The sequence below is a fragment of the Microtus ochrogaster genome, linkage group LG4, assembly GCF_000317375.1.
Source record: "Microtus ochrogaster isolate Prairie Vole_2 linkage group LG4, MicOch1.0, whole genome shotgun sequence".
NCBI classification, from domain to species: Eukaryota; Metazoa; Chordata; class Mammalia; order Rodentia; family Cricetidae; genus Microtus; species Microtus ochrogaster.
Window position 1 is genome coordinate 14,173,517 of NC_022030.1, and position 18,725 is coordinate 14,192,241.

General features: G+C 38.7%; 1 protein-coding gene across 6 annotated transcripts in view; it reads left to right on the top strand.

Annotated features, from left to right (window-relative positions):
• Nucleotides 1-18,725, top strand: part of Utrn (utrophin) — a 521,838-nt gene that overhangs the window by 406,298 nt on the left and 96,815 nt on the right. For all 6 annotated transcript variants that reach the window (XM_013351419.2, XM_026786362.1, XM_026786363.1 and 3 more), the window contains 4 exons: nucleotides 5,538-5,806; nucleotides 10,638-10,784; nucleotides 13,439-13,517; nucleotides 16,380-16,440. In XM_013351419.2, the coding sequence (XP_013206873.1) occupies nucleotides 5,538-5,806; nucleotides 10,638-10,784; nucleotides 13,439-13,517; nucleotides 16,380-16,440 (556 nt within the window). The remainder of the gene's footprint in view (nucleotides 1-5,537; nucleotides 5,807-10,637; nucleotides 10,785-13,438; nucleotides 13,518-16,379; nucleotides 16,441-18,725) is intronic.

The window sequence follows — 18,725 nt, forward strand, 5'->3', positions numbered from 1 at the left end:
GGGGAGGGGGAGGGAAATGGGAGGTAGTGGCGGGAAGGAGGCAGAAATCCTTAATAAATAAATAAATAAATTTAAAAAATAAAAATAAAAAAAGTAATGTCAAGAATTGTGTTCACTGCAAGTCAATTCAGTAAACATATATTAGGGTAGACTGGTCACTAGCTGAATTCTCAATTCTCAACCACAGTGGAAAGAAACATTCATGACATAAAAGTTTAGGATCAGTAGTAATAAGAGAAGTTAAGTCAGTGGAGTACAGACCTAAACAAAGAACTCTCAACAGAGGAATTTAAAATGGCTAAAAGACGCTTAAGGAAATGCTCAACATCCTTAGAGATGATGCAAACATCCTGAGAGAAATGCAAATCAAAACAACTCTCAGATTCCATCTTACACCTGCAAGAATGGCCAAGATCAAAAACACTGATGACAACTTATGCTAGAGAGGATGTGGGGTAAAGGGAACACTCTGCATTGCTGGTGGGAGTGCAAGCTGGATATCAATGTGGTGATTTCTTAGAAAATTAGGAAACAACTTTCCTCAAGACCCAGCAATACCATTTTTGGGTATATGTCCAAAGGAGGCTCAATTATGTCACAAAGACATGTTCTCAATTATGTTCATAGCTGCATTGTTCGTTATAGCCAGAACCTGGAAACAACCTAAATGCCCCTCGACTGGAGAATGGATAAGGAAAATGTGGTCCATTTATACAATGAAGTACTACACAGCAGAAAAAAATAATGATATATTGAAATTTGTAGGCAAATGGTTGGAGCTAGAAAACATCATTTTGAGTGAGGTAACCCAGACCTAGAAAGATAATTATCACATTACTCACTCATAAGTGTTTTTTAAACATAAAGCAAAGAAAACCAGCCTACAAATCACAATCCCAGAGAACCTAGACAACAACAAGGACTCTAAGAGAGACATACATGGATCTAGAAAGTAGAAAAAGTAGAAAAAGACAAGATCTTCTGAGTAAATTGGGAGCATGGGGACCTTGGGAAAGGGTTGAAGGGGAAGGGAGAGTCAGGGAGGGGAGCAGAGAAAAATGTAGAGCTCAATAAAAATCAATAAAAAAAATGAAGTTGAGTCAGTACTTTAAAGAAAAAAATAAGATAATTTTAGGAAATCTTCCTTAATAAAACTAGGATGATTCCAATAAATGTCTATCTTTATTTTATAAAAGAAATGTTTATTCTCAAAATAAATATTTTCATAAGCACACAAAGGCAGAATGTCTGCCATTTTTAAAATAAACATTGAGATTAAAGTCTTTTCCTATATAAGAGGAAAGGATTCCATGGAGTTTACGCTTGACAAGACAGGGATGAAGAAACCACGTTGCATACCCGGTACTCAAGCAACACGTATGCGCAAGAAGGGCGTGGCGCTGGTGCCTAAACCTGGTCCTGACTTCTAGCCTAGGTGGTCTTTCCTCCCTGCGGTCTTCCGTCCTGTGGCATAAAAGAGTCCATTGAACAGCCATGCAATTCATGACCACACTTGAAGAAATAAAGAAAATACTTACTGATCTTTTCTCTCGCCCTCTCTCTGGAGCCCAGGTTGGCCTTAAACTTCAAAGACAGAGATTACAGTCATGTGTCACCTTTTACTTTTTCCTAAAATCTGTGCCACAGTATAGACCTTATTATTTAAAACAATAAAAAATGCAAAATATCCATAATGAGTGATAGGTTATAGAATATAGAATCAAATTAATCAAGACATATAAATAATACACTTTGAATATAGTTCCACCCTCAAACTTTAGGCGGTTCAATCTCACAGCCTGAAAGGAGGGGCCTGAGGAGGGAAAGGGTGAAGGTATATGCACAGGTACACAAAGACACCAAGGGGGAAAGGCGAGGGGTATGGGGAAAGTTCTTCTGGCCTCAGAATTGTGGGCAAATTTATTTGGCCTTTTCCTACTGTTTCCCTCTCTGGCATCAACCTCCGGTACCTCTTCTCAAATGCAAACTAGAATTCCCTCTTGTCACTGAGCTCCCAGACTACCTAGATTTAGTGACCATGTTCTACATGGGATCCACACATCCGTCCATCAGAGGGGAAACGTGTCTTCAGCTACAGGACCAGAGCTTCGCTATGTGTATTCCCTGAGGCTATGCATGCTCTACTGGCAGGATAGTGGACACACTGGGGCAGTGTGGGCATCTGTCCAGGGATCTCCACCTGATGGGCTAGGTCAGCACACTCTAATGTGGGTCTCTGATGTCAGCTTCTGGAAAGTTCAGTTTTAACCCACTCTTAGCAGGACTTCTCATACAAAATCAGGCTATGACTGGTCCAGATGCTTCTCCACGCAGGGCTTCAGAATTTACCACAGAAGAACATGTATTCATATTCATTGATTTTCAGAAGGGAGGCTTTTGTTTTTATAATAAATGTAGTCATTTTCTTCTAATTCTTTTCTACCTCTTTGAAGTTTTCTTAATTTCTTTCTTTCTTTCTTTCTTTCTTTCTTTCTTTCTTTCTTTCTTTCTGTCTGTCTGTCTGTCTGTCTGTCTTCTTTACTTTTTTATCTCCTCAAATTGTCCTAACTTGATATTTCACATGTTACTTTATTTTACATGCCCTGCACATGTGGAAACTTTGTTTCCATTGTGTCTGTTATTCTGTTCTTGGTCTACAACAGCTACTAAGGCTACTGCAGTCCAATATGCTTGTGTTCTGACTTAAAAGTGCTGAGCAGGCACAGGGCCTCTATGGTAAGCAGATGGTTTTGGGGAGCTGCTTGAGTGGGATTATATGATAAACCAACAAAGGATGCTCAAACAGAACAACTTACACCTCTGTCCTGGGATAATAAAGCTGTGAGTGCCTCTTTGTCATGTGTTTTCTAATGGTTAGCTCAGAAACAATTTTTACTTTATCCAAGGGAAACCATTGTGAGTAAGCTGTCCTTTCTGGAACAGCTTGTTCTCTCTCTCTCTCTCTCTCTCTCTCTCTCTCTCTCTCTTCCTCTCCCTCCTTCCCTCCCTCCAATCATCCCTCCCTCCCTGTCTCATTCTATAATAGCCATAGAAACACAAATGCTTAAAATACATTCTTTGAAAAGCCCCAGTAACTTATTAACCAACACAGGTGTAACCCTTGTAAAAGTTATGCCATCTCTCCTGAGGTTGCTGGGAATGAGATTTTCATCTCGTACATAACACCTTTATATTTATGTAAAAATAAAATATAGGTGTTATATTTAGCATTTTACAGGTGCCTTGAAGGTAAAAGGATTTATATGACGGTTGCCTTCTTAATGGCATTCTGAAAGTTCTCTGCCCCCAGAACCTAGCAGTTCTGAGGTGCTGGCTATACCATTAGACACTCTCTCTAGGCTTCTTGGCTTACTACCCTGACTGTTTGAATTTCACTTATTATATTTTTGTTGGTGGGGGTCATCTATTCCGGTATATTTGGGGTCTCCACCATTTTGATGCTTTCTTCCCTTCTTACCCTCAACTTACTTACTGAGCAGTCATTTGACAGCCCAGCCCAAATGTGGCACTGGTTTGCAGCTGCTGGACTTGTTGTAGGTTATTTGGTTACAGTCTAAGTTTCAGTGATTTAAACTCTTCTGGAAAATTAGAAAAACATACATAATCTGTCCCCTTTCAATTGACTTTTGGATCACACTTAGAGGGCAGATAGGCAGGCAGATTTGTGATAAGGATGGATGTTAAGGACCAGACCTGCTCGCTTTGATTCATTTTAGGACAAAGTTTATCTTATGGCCACATTGGAGAAACTTTATTTTCCCAAGGAAACATTTTGAGGCAAAGTAGAAATGTAGTTCATACTAAAAGGTGAGATGTTAGTGCAGATAAAGATCGTGATGAGTCACCTTAAATCACTTAGAGTGACCAGTGGTGGGAGACTATAACTGGAGGCTTTTCTGCTTCCCACCCGGTCTCACAGCTGCTTATAAAATAATCACTCAGAGGCTATATATTCATAGTAGTCATTTAGCTGATGGCTCAGGCTTATTCATGGCTACCTCTACGTATAAATTATCCCATTTCTATTAATCTGCATGTCTCCACGTGGCCTGTGACTTACCGTAGATGCCCTGACATCTTTCTCCTCCTGTGGCTACTGGCATTTCTCTTGACTTTGCCTTCTTTCTCCCTGTATTCCGTTTGGCTTTTCCAGCCTGGTGTTGTTCTGCCTAGCTATTGGCCAATCAGCTTTATTCACCAGCCAATAAAAGCAACGCATATTAGCAGCTTACAGAAGGACGTCCCACATCAGGTGACTGCATCCCTGCAGCCATCCTGTTCCAAGCGTTTGATACAGTATTCTGTACCTTGTGAGACCGTTCGCATTTTGTTATAACAGGAACTTTGTGTCCATTGAGCTTGCAACCCTAAGCTCATATCAGGACTCTATCCATATTCCATACAGGCTGAGCTGTGATACTTGGGAGGTCAGAGCAAATAAATGTGCTTTTGATTTCTGATATTTATCTCTGGCTTAGGATGAGTTTATCTGTAGCCCTACCTTAAGTCCAGGAGTATCTGTATGCATACCTGTCTGATATCAAAATGCTTTCTGCCATGATTGTGTGGTTTTGACCTGTATCTCTGTTTCTGAAGGTAGTCCAGAAGTTGCACTCAAACCAGCTAGATAGGGAAGAGGGGATCCCCACGTTTGTGGGTGGTTTAGTCCCAGGTATTCTGTGCTGCATACCTGGTTGGCCTGCTTTGCAAGTTACAAAGATTCTGTTGTCCTCATTTGTTTCTGGCCCTGGGCATTGGGTCTGACATTGGTCTTTGTATTTTTTTTCTTTCATTCCTGGATTGTCACTCTTCCAACCAGCCTTGCCTTGTGCCTGCCCCTTCTGTTGGAAAGGCTTGGATTATTTCTTCAACTCACATCGTCCTCTTGACTCTGTCAAGGATGGTCTTTGTGATTGTGCAGTCTTCCAGGTTTAATGTGGATAAACACTCTGTTCGTGTAGCTCTGATCTTCAGAAAATGCCTCAAACTCAAGGATGATGAAGTCTTTCAGATGCCATATGCCTTGAGTTTGTTCTTTAGAGAAATACGATATATTAATCTTATATTCTGAGAGTTTTTCTCCATAATTTATAGCTATTCTCTGCTAATTATGCTTCTAATTTTTCTTGAGAAGAATGAAGTGAAAAACTGTCTTTGACTTTTTACATAAGTAAATTTATGGTAAAGGAAAAAAGTTTCCTTTCTGGAGTTATCTCTATACATTACAAGGCTTCCAAGGGTCAAAGTATTAGAGTTCAGAAGTCGCCATGAACCATCAACCATTTTCTAATCTGAGCAACCATTTTCTTCCTCTTTTGACAGTTTAGATGTGTTTAGAGTGTCTAAACTATACCTTACTGGTAAAGAGTAATTCTTTTTCCTTCTTTGACCCTTATAAATCAGCCTCTGTTTACCCTTAGAGACCCTTTTAAAGGTGAGATTCATACTTGGATATGAAGAATGAATGGCTAACAGACTAAACATTGAAACTCCGCCTTCTATTTTTTTAATCACAGAGTTGACTCCTGAAGAGAGAGCCCAAAAGATCGCCAAGGCTATGCGCAAGCAGTCTTCTGAAGTCAAAGAGAAGTGGGAGAGTCTAAACGCTGTGACGAGCAACTGGCAGAAGCAAGTGGCAAAGGCGTTAGAGAAACTCCGAGACCTGCAGGGAGCCATGGATGACCTGGACGCAGACATGAAGGAGGCTGAGGCTGTGCGGAATGGCTGGAAGCCCGTGGGAGACCTGCTCATAGACTCACTGCAGGATCACATAGATAAAACCATGGTCAGCACCATTGCCTTTGACAAAGACTATTTAAGGAATGTTTTGTTGTGGCATAGAGCACAAATAATGAGGCCCACATACAGAAATCATTATAAGGGATTCTAATAAAGCTGACACCACTTCAGCTCCCCACCCAAGTCAGGAATCTTGGCAGATGTTTTCCATATGTGCCATTCCCCAGAAAACACTAAGGTGCCTTTTTATAATAATTCAGCTTGTTTAAACATTGTTAAAATTCCACTTGAGTATCCCTAAATAGTGTAGACAAGGTTTACCTATTTAAAACAAAACAAACAAGACCTCCCCCAACTTCTAAACTTCACTTGGTTTCACAATATGCTCTCCAATTTGTTTTCTTTATTTTCCATTCATTTGTTAAAGAAATGGAGTGTTTATTTTTTAATTATTCCCATAGCCTAGATTTAACAGAATCATACCCATGTGGTACAGCCTCCAGGTTCTGTCTCCTAGACACTGGTGGTTGGATTTAGAGGTTTAATAAAAAAACAAACTGCTTTCACAGGAATTCTCATCTATAATTTCTATCTTATTGTCTGAGTAAATGAAAAATGAATTTAGTTATAAATTTCTTTTGTAATCAGAATTACCCAAGGTTAAGGATATTAGTTCTATGGTGTAAATCTACTTAGGTGGTTCGTATTCTACAACCTCTTCAGGGAGAAAAAGTAATGAAATTTAGGCAGTAAAAAACACACATTACAACTTGAGAGTATAGCAAGGTTTGTATGGTCATGAATCATGCCAGAGGATGAGCCATGAGAAACTCAAAAGAGATGAGTCCAATGCTATCTATCATGCATGGAATTTTTATTGCAAAAGGTACACATCTTTTGTTCACAGACACTGGGTAACATCCTTCCTTTATATGAATGTGGCTGGGTAGAAAGACAAGCTCTGGGAAATTAACTTAATACTTGAGCCAGTGACATAAGTAAATACCGGTCTTATGTACAGACATAGGAGTAGCAATGACTAGCATTTATGAAGGCTTATTGTTGCTTGCCAAGAACTGTTCTTAGTCATTTCATGTGGATGTCTCTTTCAGTCCTCACGCCATCCCAACAAGGTGGGTATTATTTCTTGAAAACAAAACTGAAAATATTGCTCAATCCACATAGTTAGGGAGGAGGTAAAGTGCTTGTGATTTTTTTTTTTTTCTTAAATGTTCTTCTCTTGCACTGCAGAAACCTCTTTCATTCTAATGGTGCTAAACACAACCTTGACCAAGCCTTTGAATTTAAACCCTCTAAATTTTAAACACTTTTAAACTTCAAACGTTTACATTTAAAGCAAATGTTACAAAGAATATTAGTGTTTGCCATTTTTGACGGGTGTTTTTTTCTGGCTACTCAGTGAAATAATTAGCCCTCTCCAAAACCTATAGCATCCTAAAATGCTTTCCCCTGGATACACGCTAATTTAAAATAGTCTAAGAAAAACATAAGCTGAATATTTCTTATATTTTTTCCTATTTATGTTAGGTAGTATGGATTGTATTTGAGGCCTTGTAGATTCTGGGCAAATGCAGTACCGTTCAGCTGTGGGCAGTCCTTTTTTACTTTTCATTTTGAGTCGAGATCTTGCTAGGGCGTCTGGGCTAGCCTCAAACTCACTCAGTAGCCCCAATAGGCCTTCATCCTGCAGCCTTCCTGCCTCAACCTCCCAAATACCTGGGCTTACAGACCTTTGGTACCATGCCTGACTTAATTAATTTTAAACACTGAAAAGTCTTTTAATGCTTTACAATATGCAGATGGTATCAAAAAACAATAACAAAATGCTTCTAGATTTGAGTGGGATTTTACCCATTTGAATTTGAAAGTATTACTTTTAAAGTTGGGATGATTCCTGTTGACAAAAATAAAAATTTATAGCCGAAGGGGGAAAAAAACCCAACAGTTTGGTAATTGTTAGTCTTATTTAATTAAAGGAATCCCTGTCCTCTCCAGTCATATCCTTTTGTTCTTAATCTACTTAAGTGGGAAGAAGAAAAAACAATTAATAGTTTAATGGGAAGAAATGAATTGGATTAAAATACTTTTACATCTTTGGACATAAAGGATTAAAAATTGAAGTCTCACTAAATGACATAAATTCAACATCTGTGATATTTTGCATGTATACTATATATCCCATATCGTACTGACAATACATGGGGAGGTAAAACTCAGTAGGAAATCCTAAATATTAGTGAACGTGTCAAAGCAGTGCTGGAAGATAAGATCCCCAGGAATAATGAGATAACCTCAGTTGCTAAAGTTATCTTTAATAATGCCGTTTTCTGTGCCTCTACCTTCTAGTCCCAGACGCCTGTGAGATGCACACCTGCCAACAGCCTAACGAACACCTTTGATAGTGGCAGATGTTTCTGTTTTTATAGCAATGAGGGCCATGTAGACCCTTATTCTCTTATAGGAAAAGCACAGTCAAAACATGATAAATGACTCCTTTATACAGGAACACATGGCAGTTCTGAAGCCATTTATAACTCGATTTATTTCAAGTCCTTTAATTTGGAAAATCTTAAAAGGCAAAAGATAAACTTCCTTGATAGAAAGGTTCCCCGTTGCCATAAAACAGCTCACCATAAAGTGAAAACAAAGCCCAGAAGATTTTGCCTGTCAGACCACTTTCAATGTTTCCACCTATGTCTTGTAACAGGAAAAAAAGAAAAAAAGGGGATCTTTACACACTAAAAAATTAAGCTTATTGTTCCTTAAGATAAAAAAACAAAACAAAAGCCCGCCTGGCTTGAAGGGAGGATGTAATACTTTATTATCTGTTGAAATAAAACTGGTTATTTTAAAATTATAAAACTATTAAATAGTATGTTAATCCTAATCTTTAATACCTCCGGACTAAAAGGATGTAGATTTTAAAACTTGGATCCAGTTTTTGGGTCTTTGCAGGTAACTGTGAAAGAGTGTATTACTATATCGAGCTGAAAGCATTGGTTAAGAACCCTAGAGACACTTGAGTTCTGGCATTTGTGCCCCGCTGTCTCTGAGGGAATCTGGATTTCTTCCGAGTCCATGCGGAAATGCTCCCAGTGCTCCCCTAACTCACATTGCACTCTGTCCCCATCTGTGTTAATTGTTAATTCTTTGCACCCGCCGGACCTGTAACTATGTGACTGCATGTCTGCAAACTGGATTTGTACATCTGTCTGCATGACACATTGGGCCATATTTGGATGTCCAAAATCAATAGGGACAGGAAAAAAAAACCCTGCAAGTCAAATTCTTTCTCTTCCATATTGTAGCAGGTCACATGTCTTTTAGTGCTCCCTTTCTTCTGTCTTCTATTGATACATTGGTATCTGCTGAGGTTGGAAGTAGATCTTACCAAACACCTGTTGACATCCATGGATTCAAATATCATCCCTATACTGCTGTCTCTCACACCTTGATTTACCATGCTGGTTTCAGACTCAAGATCTCTTCTGGTAGTTTGTTCTTCGCCTCTCCTTTGGACTTAGCCACCTACCTTTGGACATGGTCAAGAATTTTAAAACACTAAAGTATATTCTCTGATTATTTTTGAAAAAAACACCAACGATTCCTGGATATTGGATCTTAGTAACCATTATGATTCAGGACAGATTGTGGGGGAGGCAAAATTTTATCTCTTCCCTCTTAGACTTGTCATCTGGTCCTAAAAATCTGACAGAATAGCAAAGGTAGATTTTGTTCTTTATTGTAATATCAGAAAGAAGCCTGATGAATACTGTAGTACGTGCTTGTATGTGTGTCTGTGTGCACGCGCATGTGTGTGTGCTGAATGTAGGGAAGTGTCACTTCTCCAACAGTTTCCTTGGGACAGGAAGCCTGTAAATGCTAACAGTGGTAAAGAACTGAAATCTGAGATGTCTAGCAGTGGCTTTGGAATGGCTCTGAGCAGTTGGAACAGCCCTGCCATGACACTTGGTTTGTGTGTTTTGACATGTGCGAGTTGAAGGTCATGCTTGGGCTGGAGATACCAAGCAGGAAGTCCCACTGGTGCAGTGAAGGGGCCTTCAGGCAAGGCTGCAGAGAGGTAAATGCCCTAGCTGAGTCATTTAAGGGTTTAGACAGACTAGGCAAAGACTTTGTCAGAGAAGGTGAACCAATGCTTTAGACAGGTGGGATTCTGTGGAGAAAATAGAATAATAACTATATCATTATTTTGTGTGTTGCATGGACCAGTGGTCACTCTTCCCATGCTTACTCAGGGTATACAGCTTTTACCTGTCTGTGCTGTACCCGGAGATCGCAGTTCTGTTCTGAGACTCATCCATAGCTTTTCTATTGTGCTATATACTCTTCCTGGTCCTCCCAGAGCAGAGGCTGGATGTGGGCAACAGAGCTTTCCTCTCTAGTATCTAATAATCATAGCTCGGCGATGAGAAATGCTCTTCACATTGGCCTCCTAACCTAAGCGTGACTGAGTTCAAGCAACTTGTTGCATTGGGTGAAAAAAAGGGAGTAAGGCAGCCATGTTATGATGGAAACAATGAAGAAAGTATGAAAGTAGAATCAAGTCTAGCAACAATAGAGTGGGCGGTGTTCTGTACATAAGAGAGGTTAGACAGAAATGCTTAGCTGCTCAGATGAGTTTGCAACTTGAGTTTTTTCTTTACACACACCCACACTTAGAAGCTTGGGGAGTATCTGGATATATGGTTTATTAAAGGCCTGATCTAGCCAACTGCTGTCAAGAGGCATCTCTGCTTTATGGCCTCACAATAGCTTTTGTCTTTGGTAGGAAGATGGCACCCCTGACTTTTGTTAGTCTCCTCCAGTGACATTTTAAAACATCTGTTTTCTACCAGGCATTTAGAGAAGAAATTGCACCAATCAACCTAAAAGTTAAAACAATGAATGATCTGTCCAGTCAACTGTCTCCTCTTGACCTGCATCCATCTCTAAAGATGTCTCGCCAGCTGGATGACCTTAATATGCGATGGAAACTTCTCCAGGTACCAGCTTAGCCCCTTCAGAATGCTATCTGACACTGCCTAAAGTACAAGGAAGGGCACTGGAAATGTCAGGAGGCTGTGCAATCGTTGATTTGCATTTAGTTTCCTTGTGTACCAGTTCTTTGCATTTTTTTTTTAATGTGGAGATCGTTCTGTAGAATGTGCACAGACTGAAGGCCTTGGATGATCTTTACAACACACTTTACTCTTAACACATGTATTTTCTCTTCACTCTAGTATTTGATAAATATTTAAGTATTTGATAATGAATTTAACAAGCATCACATCATTTGTCTTTCTATGTCTTGAATCCAAGGGCATCATTCACTCATGACTATGGATTTTTAGCATAATTATATATACTTTCTATATGATACTTATAGAAAATTATACAAAATTCAAGGAGTTGTGGAAATTGGACCTATAGTCTACCACAAAAGTATTTGTCCTATAGTGGCCTGTTCAGGAAACATTTTATTACCTTTATTATGTATTCCATTTCTTTCGGAAGGTTACAAAGTTTTTGTCCTTTCTTGAGATATTGCTCACTGTTCAGGGACTTTCTTCGTCTTTACAGAAAGCACACCTGCACCCTAGCTCCTAGAACCGACCTTCCCAAAGGCAGTTGTTTTGATGGCTTGCTTGTAGACTCTAGGCTTGTAAACTCCAGGCTTGTAAACTCCAGACTTGTAGACTCCAAATTTAACTGAGCCAGGACTCACTAGCGTTCCCAGGAATGAGCACTGGCTGACTACTGTCCATGCCAGGCAGGCGTCCATGGTACAAAGGATCTATGATGCATTCAGCATCCACCTGCTAGGAGCCAGAACAACTCCCCCTTTCTGCTGAAAATTAGCAAGGGTTGGTATGACTAGGGACCAACGGTAAAGAATTCTGGCAAATTTCTCTAAAATATGACTCCTAATAGGACAAATGTATGATTTCATTTTATTTTAAAAGTATGATACATTTTAATTAATAATATGGGTGTTTTGTACTAATCCCAACATCAAAATGCCCAACGAGGTATCTTAGTAGGTAAATCCATTTGCTGACAAACTGAAATTTGCTACCAATAACCCACACAGCAGAAGGAAAGAACCACCAAAAAGTTGCACCATCACACCTGGGTCCCACGCTCACTCCTGAATATTTTTTTTTAATTTAATGGTACTTAATTTCTTAATGAAACTGAAGATCCGAGATGTGAATATTCAATATTTGACAGTCTTTCCTATTATTGTGAAAAATGTCAATAATCCGGGACTAGTCAGGCAAATCACTAAATTTGTAAGTGTTCAGAGAAATGTTTGAACTTCCTTCTCTTCTGCTCATTTCTCTGCATCATTATCTTCCATTATACTCATTTGAAGAGTTCTCGTCTGGCCTTTCTTGATTTCCTTTCAGCCTTGCCTCTGTTATCGCCCTCTCTAAAGACGGCAGACAACATGGTATATTTGAAGGGAAGCGTTCATTCTTCCAGCCTTATCTTTCATCCTGGTAGTTACTAGAGTTTAAGCATAAGTCATGGATAGGAAGAGAAATCCACCCTAGCAGTCAGTGCTGTTAAATTTCAGGACCAGCAGCTTACTTGCTCATAAAATATGACATTTGAGTATTTGTCATAATGAATAAAGTCTATTCTGGTGCAATTCATGTAACTACCCAGGAGAAACCTGAGCTGCCCAGTGAGCTAGACAAATGCAGGTTTTATTTACAGGGAGCTGGAAATGAAATGGCCCATCCAAATGGAACAGCTCACCAGCACTGCCGAGACAAATAGCAGGGGAAAGGAAATGGAGATGTCAGAAGGCTGTGTGCAACTGTTGTTGGTCTGCATCTGGTTTCATGGCGTCATAGCTGTGTGTTTGTAATGTGCGGCAGACTAACCATAGAATGCGTACTAACAGATATAGAAGGTAGTAATACACATTGCAGCTACCATAAGGGATGCTCAGGGACTCTTCTCTTGATAGGGATCATCAGGTGCAAGCTTGTAGGGAAGTCAGAAGACATCTCACGCCCTTCTTCCTGTTTTCTATCTCTCGTATCTATCTACATCAATATTTCTGCCTATCATCTATCTAAATGCCTGTCACCCCATTCTCCATCCGCTTATGTCTTTTCCTTAAAGCTTTATTTTTTCATACACTCTGGCACTTTTTACTATCTTTCTTACAAAAAAGGGATAGGGATGGGCCCTCCGCATGGCCACATCTTAACCTAAGCTGCCTAGAAGCACTCTTCCTGAGGGGAAATGAAATTGAACCGTTTTAAAGCATAGATCTGGCCCCAGATGGCCAAGGTATTCAAGTTGTTTTGACTAGTTGTAGCCTGGGGGAACCTCCTTGTGTCTCAGTTTCTTTATATCTAAAATGATGACCATAATGATATTTAGTCAATGAGATTATTTATAGATTTAAAGTTCATATAAATAGTTTAGAAGTAGGTCTGGCTTTCGTTACCACTATTTGATGTCAGAAGTTGATTTTCATACCCCCCCCTGCATTAGTAAGAAACAAAGAGGAGGATTCGCCCAAGCAATATGAATTGATTGAGCAACAGCATCACTTGATGCAGTAATTAAACCGAGGATACTATGAAAACCACTGTCTTAAAGTCAATAATTTCACCAGACTTGTGCATGTGTGCAGGTTTCCGTGGATGATCGCCTTAAACAGCTTCAGGAAGCCCACAGAGATTTTGGGCCATCTTCCCAACACTTTCTGTCTAGTAAGTATGAATAAATTTGAGTGAACTTGTCAATTAAAAGTATTAGCAAATTCCTTTGGTTCTGCCCAAGAAGCTATATTCTTTGACATAACTATAATTAGAATAAAAATGTGTTTAAGAGAAGATATTCATAAAATATTATGTGCTGCTTATGTAATACAGCATGCAAATTTGTCTTTAGATATGTGTTTTCATGTAAACATTGTTTATGATAACTAATATGTTATAATATCATTGCTTGATCATACAAAGGTTATGGACTTTTCATGCCAAAAATTTATTCTTTAAGATTTTGAATTAGTTTTCTGCCATTTACAAAAAATATGCTTAGTTTTTTTTGAGCTGCATTTGCATTTTAAATTGCTAACATACAGAACCTTAAATGAGGAAATTTTGGTTTACTAAGCTTATGGTATTTGTGTGCAAGCCTTTCTTGTGGGCAGATGTTACAGATTGAGTGTTGCCCATAGACAGAGTTAATGGAGCATCCTCTAAGTGGAATTTTTAATTTTATGCACACTTCATGAGGATTTAAATAAATAATTTCAAACCCTATCTTATTTATCATTTGCCACTAAGGATATTTAAGAATGTTGAATTTTGAAACTCCCAGATTGAGTATAAATTCTGTCTTTTACCAGACCTGAGGATTTTTTTGAAAGTTAATTCCTTGGTCTTTGCATACCTCTTTACTCAGATGGCCCCAAAAATTAAATGCAAAAGTCTGTCAAATTATACAAAGCAGCCAACCCACATCTTGGCACAGATGCTCTTAGCACATATTAATGCCTTTCCTTTTATTTCCTATGGCAAGTATGCGGAAGAAAACAAGTTGTGTAATTTAATTCTACCTAAATAAACTTTAAGCTCAAGGCCAAGGATATTTTTCAATTTTGATAACTTTATTTTATCTAGAACCATAGAGAAAGGAGAAGTTGAAGTCCATGTCTCTTGACTAAGTTGATTCCATTGGTATTTTATTTTATTTTTGTTACTGAGACAAAAACTAGGAAGGAACCTGAACCAAAGGTCAGAGTTTGCTTCCACATTCTTGAGAAGTTTAATGAATCGTTTTCTGTCCCCTAACTAACAACACACACATATTCAGTTCCTAAACTGAGTCTGTTGGTGTTTGTATTTGAGTGATGTACAGCCCTTTGTAGTGGGTAGGGATAGATTTTTTTTTTAAAATGATTAACATATGGATATCATTATTGTTGAAATAAATAGGTGTTTATTATACTCATTAGATAGTAAGTATTATAATTTCTAAATCCTATTAAATATAGCAAGAACAAATTAATGAGGAATTTGTAAATAATTGAGATTCTCTTTCTAGTTCAAATGATCGGTTAGCTGTTAATATTCACCTAGCCTCCACTCCCATGGAAATCTAACTCAGGGTCCTGAAGACAGGAAGTGTTGTAGGACTGGCATACACTTTGTGGTGCAAAGCACATGACCTTTCAGTGTTTAGCAGCTGACAGTCCAAGAAGCTTGCTTGTTCGAATCAATAATTATTAAATACATGAAGACATGTGAGCGCAATTCCAATTAGTATATTTAATAATTCTTCTCCCTTGCTGCTTAGAGTCTTCAGCTTGATTGTGTTCCTTGGCCTTTATCCATGGTTACTAAAGAAGCCTGTTCCTTGAGGCACATAATAAAACCTGACCTGTTAGCCTGGAGCCAACACTAAAATGAGACCGGCTCTCCAGAGAAATCTAGTATACCCGACTCCTCATTTCCATGCCCATTTGTGAACTTCCACGAACACAGAAAAATGAGTGCTTGCCTTTCATCGAGACGGGAGCAAATGTTAAGGAGGCAGTTTGCTGAATTAGTGTTTGGAAAGGTTGTGTCTGAACTGTACCACTGATTTACTAGGTATACTTAGGACTGTTATTTTCGTCTATGTATACTAAGCTTCCTCTTTATCGAATTCAAAGTCAGCGTGTGGATCTTGCTGCCTTTTTAAAAATAAAACATGGACTGGAAAAGTTTGGCAAAGTTTAGAATGTAAGGTATCAATGTGCCAAGAAATTAAGAAAAAAAATGGTGACACACATCTACGTGATGTCTAGTGATACTTGGAAAATTTTATTTCGGTTTTCCTGATAGCTTGCTTAGCAGAATTCCTCTGGCTCTGAAGTCATGTGGGATATTTTACTTAATAAGTTTTTAAATACTTGATTTACTAAGACAGTTATGTATTTTTACAAGTAATCAATAAACAGAATTGTGAAAAATGAAGTATTTCCATTAAAAGGCAGAGCATCCCAACCATAATGATTTCTACTACAAACATGGAAGCTTGTTTTCTGTATAATGCAGATGAAAATAAGTGTCTAATAGACTTCTAAGAGAATTGGCTTGGCTCATAAATACCCTCGCCTATTTTTATGTTAAGTTTTCTTTATAAAAGCTTATTATTGAGTACCATCTGTTCTTAATAGTTAAGCGTATGAATATGGTACAAGTTGAAGAATATTATTAGTGATCTAGAAATTTCAGTCTTGAGAATTATGGGTTTTAATCTGAATATTCAGTGTATAGCAGTGCAGTTTGCAGATGGCACTGAGCTCTGTGCTGTAATGTATTGTTATGAACAATAACCGGATTCTGTGAGAGTGTTTCCATCAACAGGTTCCGACAACATCGCTTCTGGAAGTTGAGTCTCTTGGTTCTTTCCTCACTCACATGAATCTTTAAAGCTGTTCTGTTTGGCCTTGAGGTTTTCCTCATTGCAGGAATCCAGCTTAGGCCCAGAGCAGCTCTCTCATCTGCTTTGAAACGTGTTCAGTTGTTTTGTATTAAGGTGTAAGACTTGCTGCTTCCAATAACTTTCCTTTGTTTCCTCAGCTTCTGTCCAGCTGCCCTGGCAACGATCCATTTCGCATAATAAAGTGCCCTATTACATCAAGTAAGTTGATGGCAGTTCTTCTGTAAGTGCCAAGAAAATAAGTTTTTACCAAATAGCTTAAGAACTCTTCCTCCCCTGAAACTTGTTTTGTTTTTATTGAGATTTGTTGTTGTGGTGGTGGTGGTTGTTGTGATCGTTGTTTTGAGATAAGGTCTCACTATGTAGTCCTGTCTGTCCTGGAACTTGTTTTGTAGACCAGATGGGCTTTGAACTCAGGGAGAGTCACCCAGCCTCTGCCTCTCAAGTGCTGGAATTAAAGATGTGTATCACCAAACCCAGCTCCTTGTACTTTTAAAAACAGAATTTCACCCTGTTACCTAGAGGAAGCTATGAATGATTACCATTGGCAAGAAATTAGCTTCAAAATCATAGTGTTGTTTTTCATTAGGTTTTCCTGGCCTTGGGAAAAGGTAACTGAGTTACTGTTCTGTCACCACAATTATCAACCTTTCTCCTCCTCATCCACCTCATCATCATCATCATAATATTTTTTTTCAACCTAGTTTCTCTTTTCTGTTTCTTCTTATGTGCCGTTTTCTGAATCCTGTCTAGTTTACTCGCCATCTTATGATGCCGATCCTCGGCTTACTCTGCATTTTGTCACAGACTGGAATGATAAATTGCTACTATTATCCCTAGAAGTGTAAGTTAGGGAAGCCGTTGATTTACAATGCAATCTAGCACTAAGCATTGTCATCGACCCTATTATGTGTAAGGAGAACCAGATCGTAATTCTGAGTGTGTGCACCGAGTATCAAAAGACAGCCATGGCTCACGTTAGCTGTGTGGCCTTGGGCAAGCAGGATAAAAATCACTTTACCAAGTTTTCTTTATATCGTGTCTGAAACAGAGTGTGGTCCCTTGAAACCCTATGCCAGCTCTAATTGACTTGTCGGATCTTTCATTTGGAAAAGCTTGTGAAGACAGTATTAATGGGATTGTGCTTCTTAATGTATCTTCCCTTCTATCCTGAAATCCATCCTCTTTTTTAAAAACAAACTTGTCATCATCTATAAAAATATATTAAACAATATATGTTACATTGTTTTATGAGAATGTAGCTCCTTTAAAGATGTCCAATCTTAAAACCCTGGAACATAGAATATGTTAGGTTGCTCAGCCGGGTAGTTTCCAGAATGCAGATCACCATAGGCAGATTATTCTGATAGAGTCAGTAACATCATGGAGACTTTAGAAAAGAAAGAGTGCAGCGAGGAGAGGCCAGACTTAGAGAGGAAATTACAGATGCAGCATTGAAGATGGAAAAAGAGGAATGGAATCCTGGGATACGGACGCTGTCAAGAGGCTGGAAAGGAAGAAGTGGGGTCCTTGTAGACCTCCCAGAGGGGAACACATCCATGCCAGACTCAATGCCAGCCTTTGGAAGTTTTTGTGTGCTAGCATTAGAAAATGGGTATATACACGGTACCAAGTCTTAGAATCCCATAAAGATTGATTAGAGTTAATTAATGGATTGGAGTCCTCTAAAATCAGATTTTTTTTTTAAATGTAAGATTGATCTAGTATAAATGAGCTTGTTTTCACTGGATAAAGATAATAGGAAATATCTTACTCAGTGAAGCTTACACACTGATTGTTTTGCTTTTGTGTGTGTGTGTGTGTGTGTGTGTGTGTGTGTGTGTGTGTGTGTAGGGTAGGGGGCGGACTGCTATAGCTCACCTTTAGTATAAATACTGCTGTTAGCTGAAGAATTTCTGTTCGTCCACATCACGTATAGATGACCAGGAATTAAGTAGTGGTTAGACTTCCTCTCACACTAGAGTTTATATTGGGATCTGGTGGGAGATTACTCTGGCTCAGACTCAGTTCTTACGGAAAGAAAATGTGGAGGAGAAAAGTGTTAAGTTATCTGACATCTTGATTGGCCATAACCGACACTGGAAAAATAATATAAGATGCAGGAGTGGCAATTCTTTAATGATGTTCTTTAGGAGCAAACCTTCCTATCATGTGATCTGTTTCTTTAGTACATATCAGAATTTCTTTATTATTTATTTATTTGTTTGTTTATTTATTTTTAGTAATTATTTGGCACTCTCACACGTGCATTCTGGCCATTTTCATCTCCCAGTTCTCTCTTAACCTCTTCCCACCTCCATCAATCCCCTTCTACCAACACCGGTTCCTTATCTTCTTTTTATGTCCTTGTGTGTTCTTTTCATTTGTACTTTGTGACTCAGGTTGTCCTTTATGAGCATGGGTCTGTAACTGTCCACTAGAGAATGGCTCGTTTTCTCAAATATATGTAGATTTAGTGTTAAACA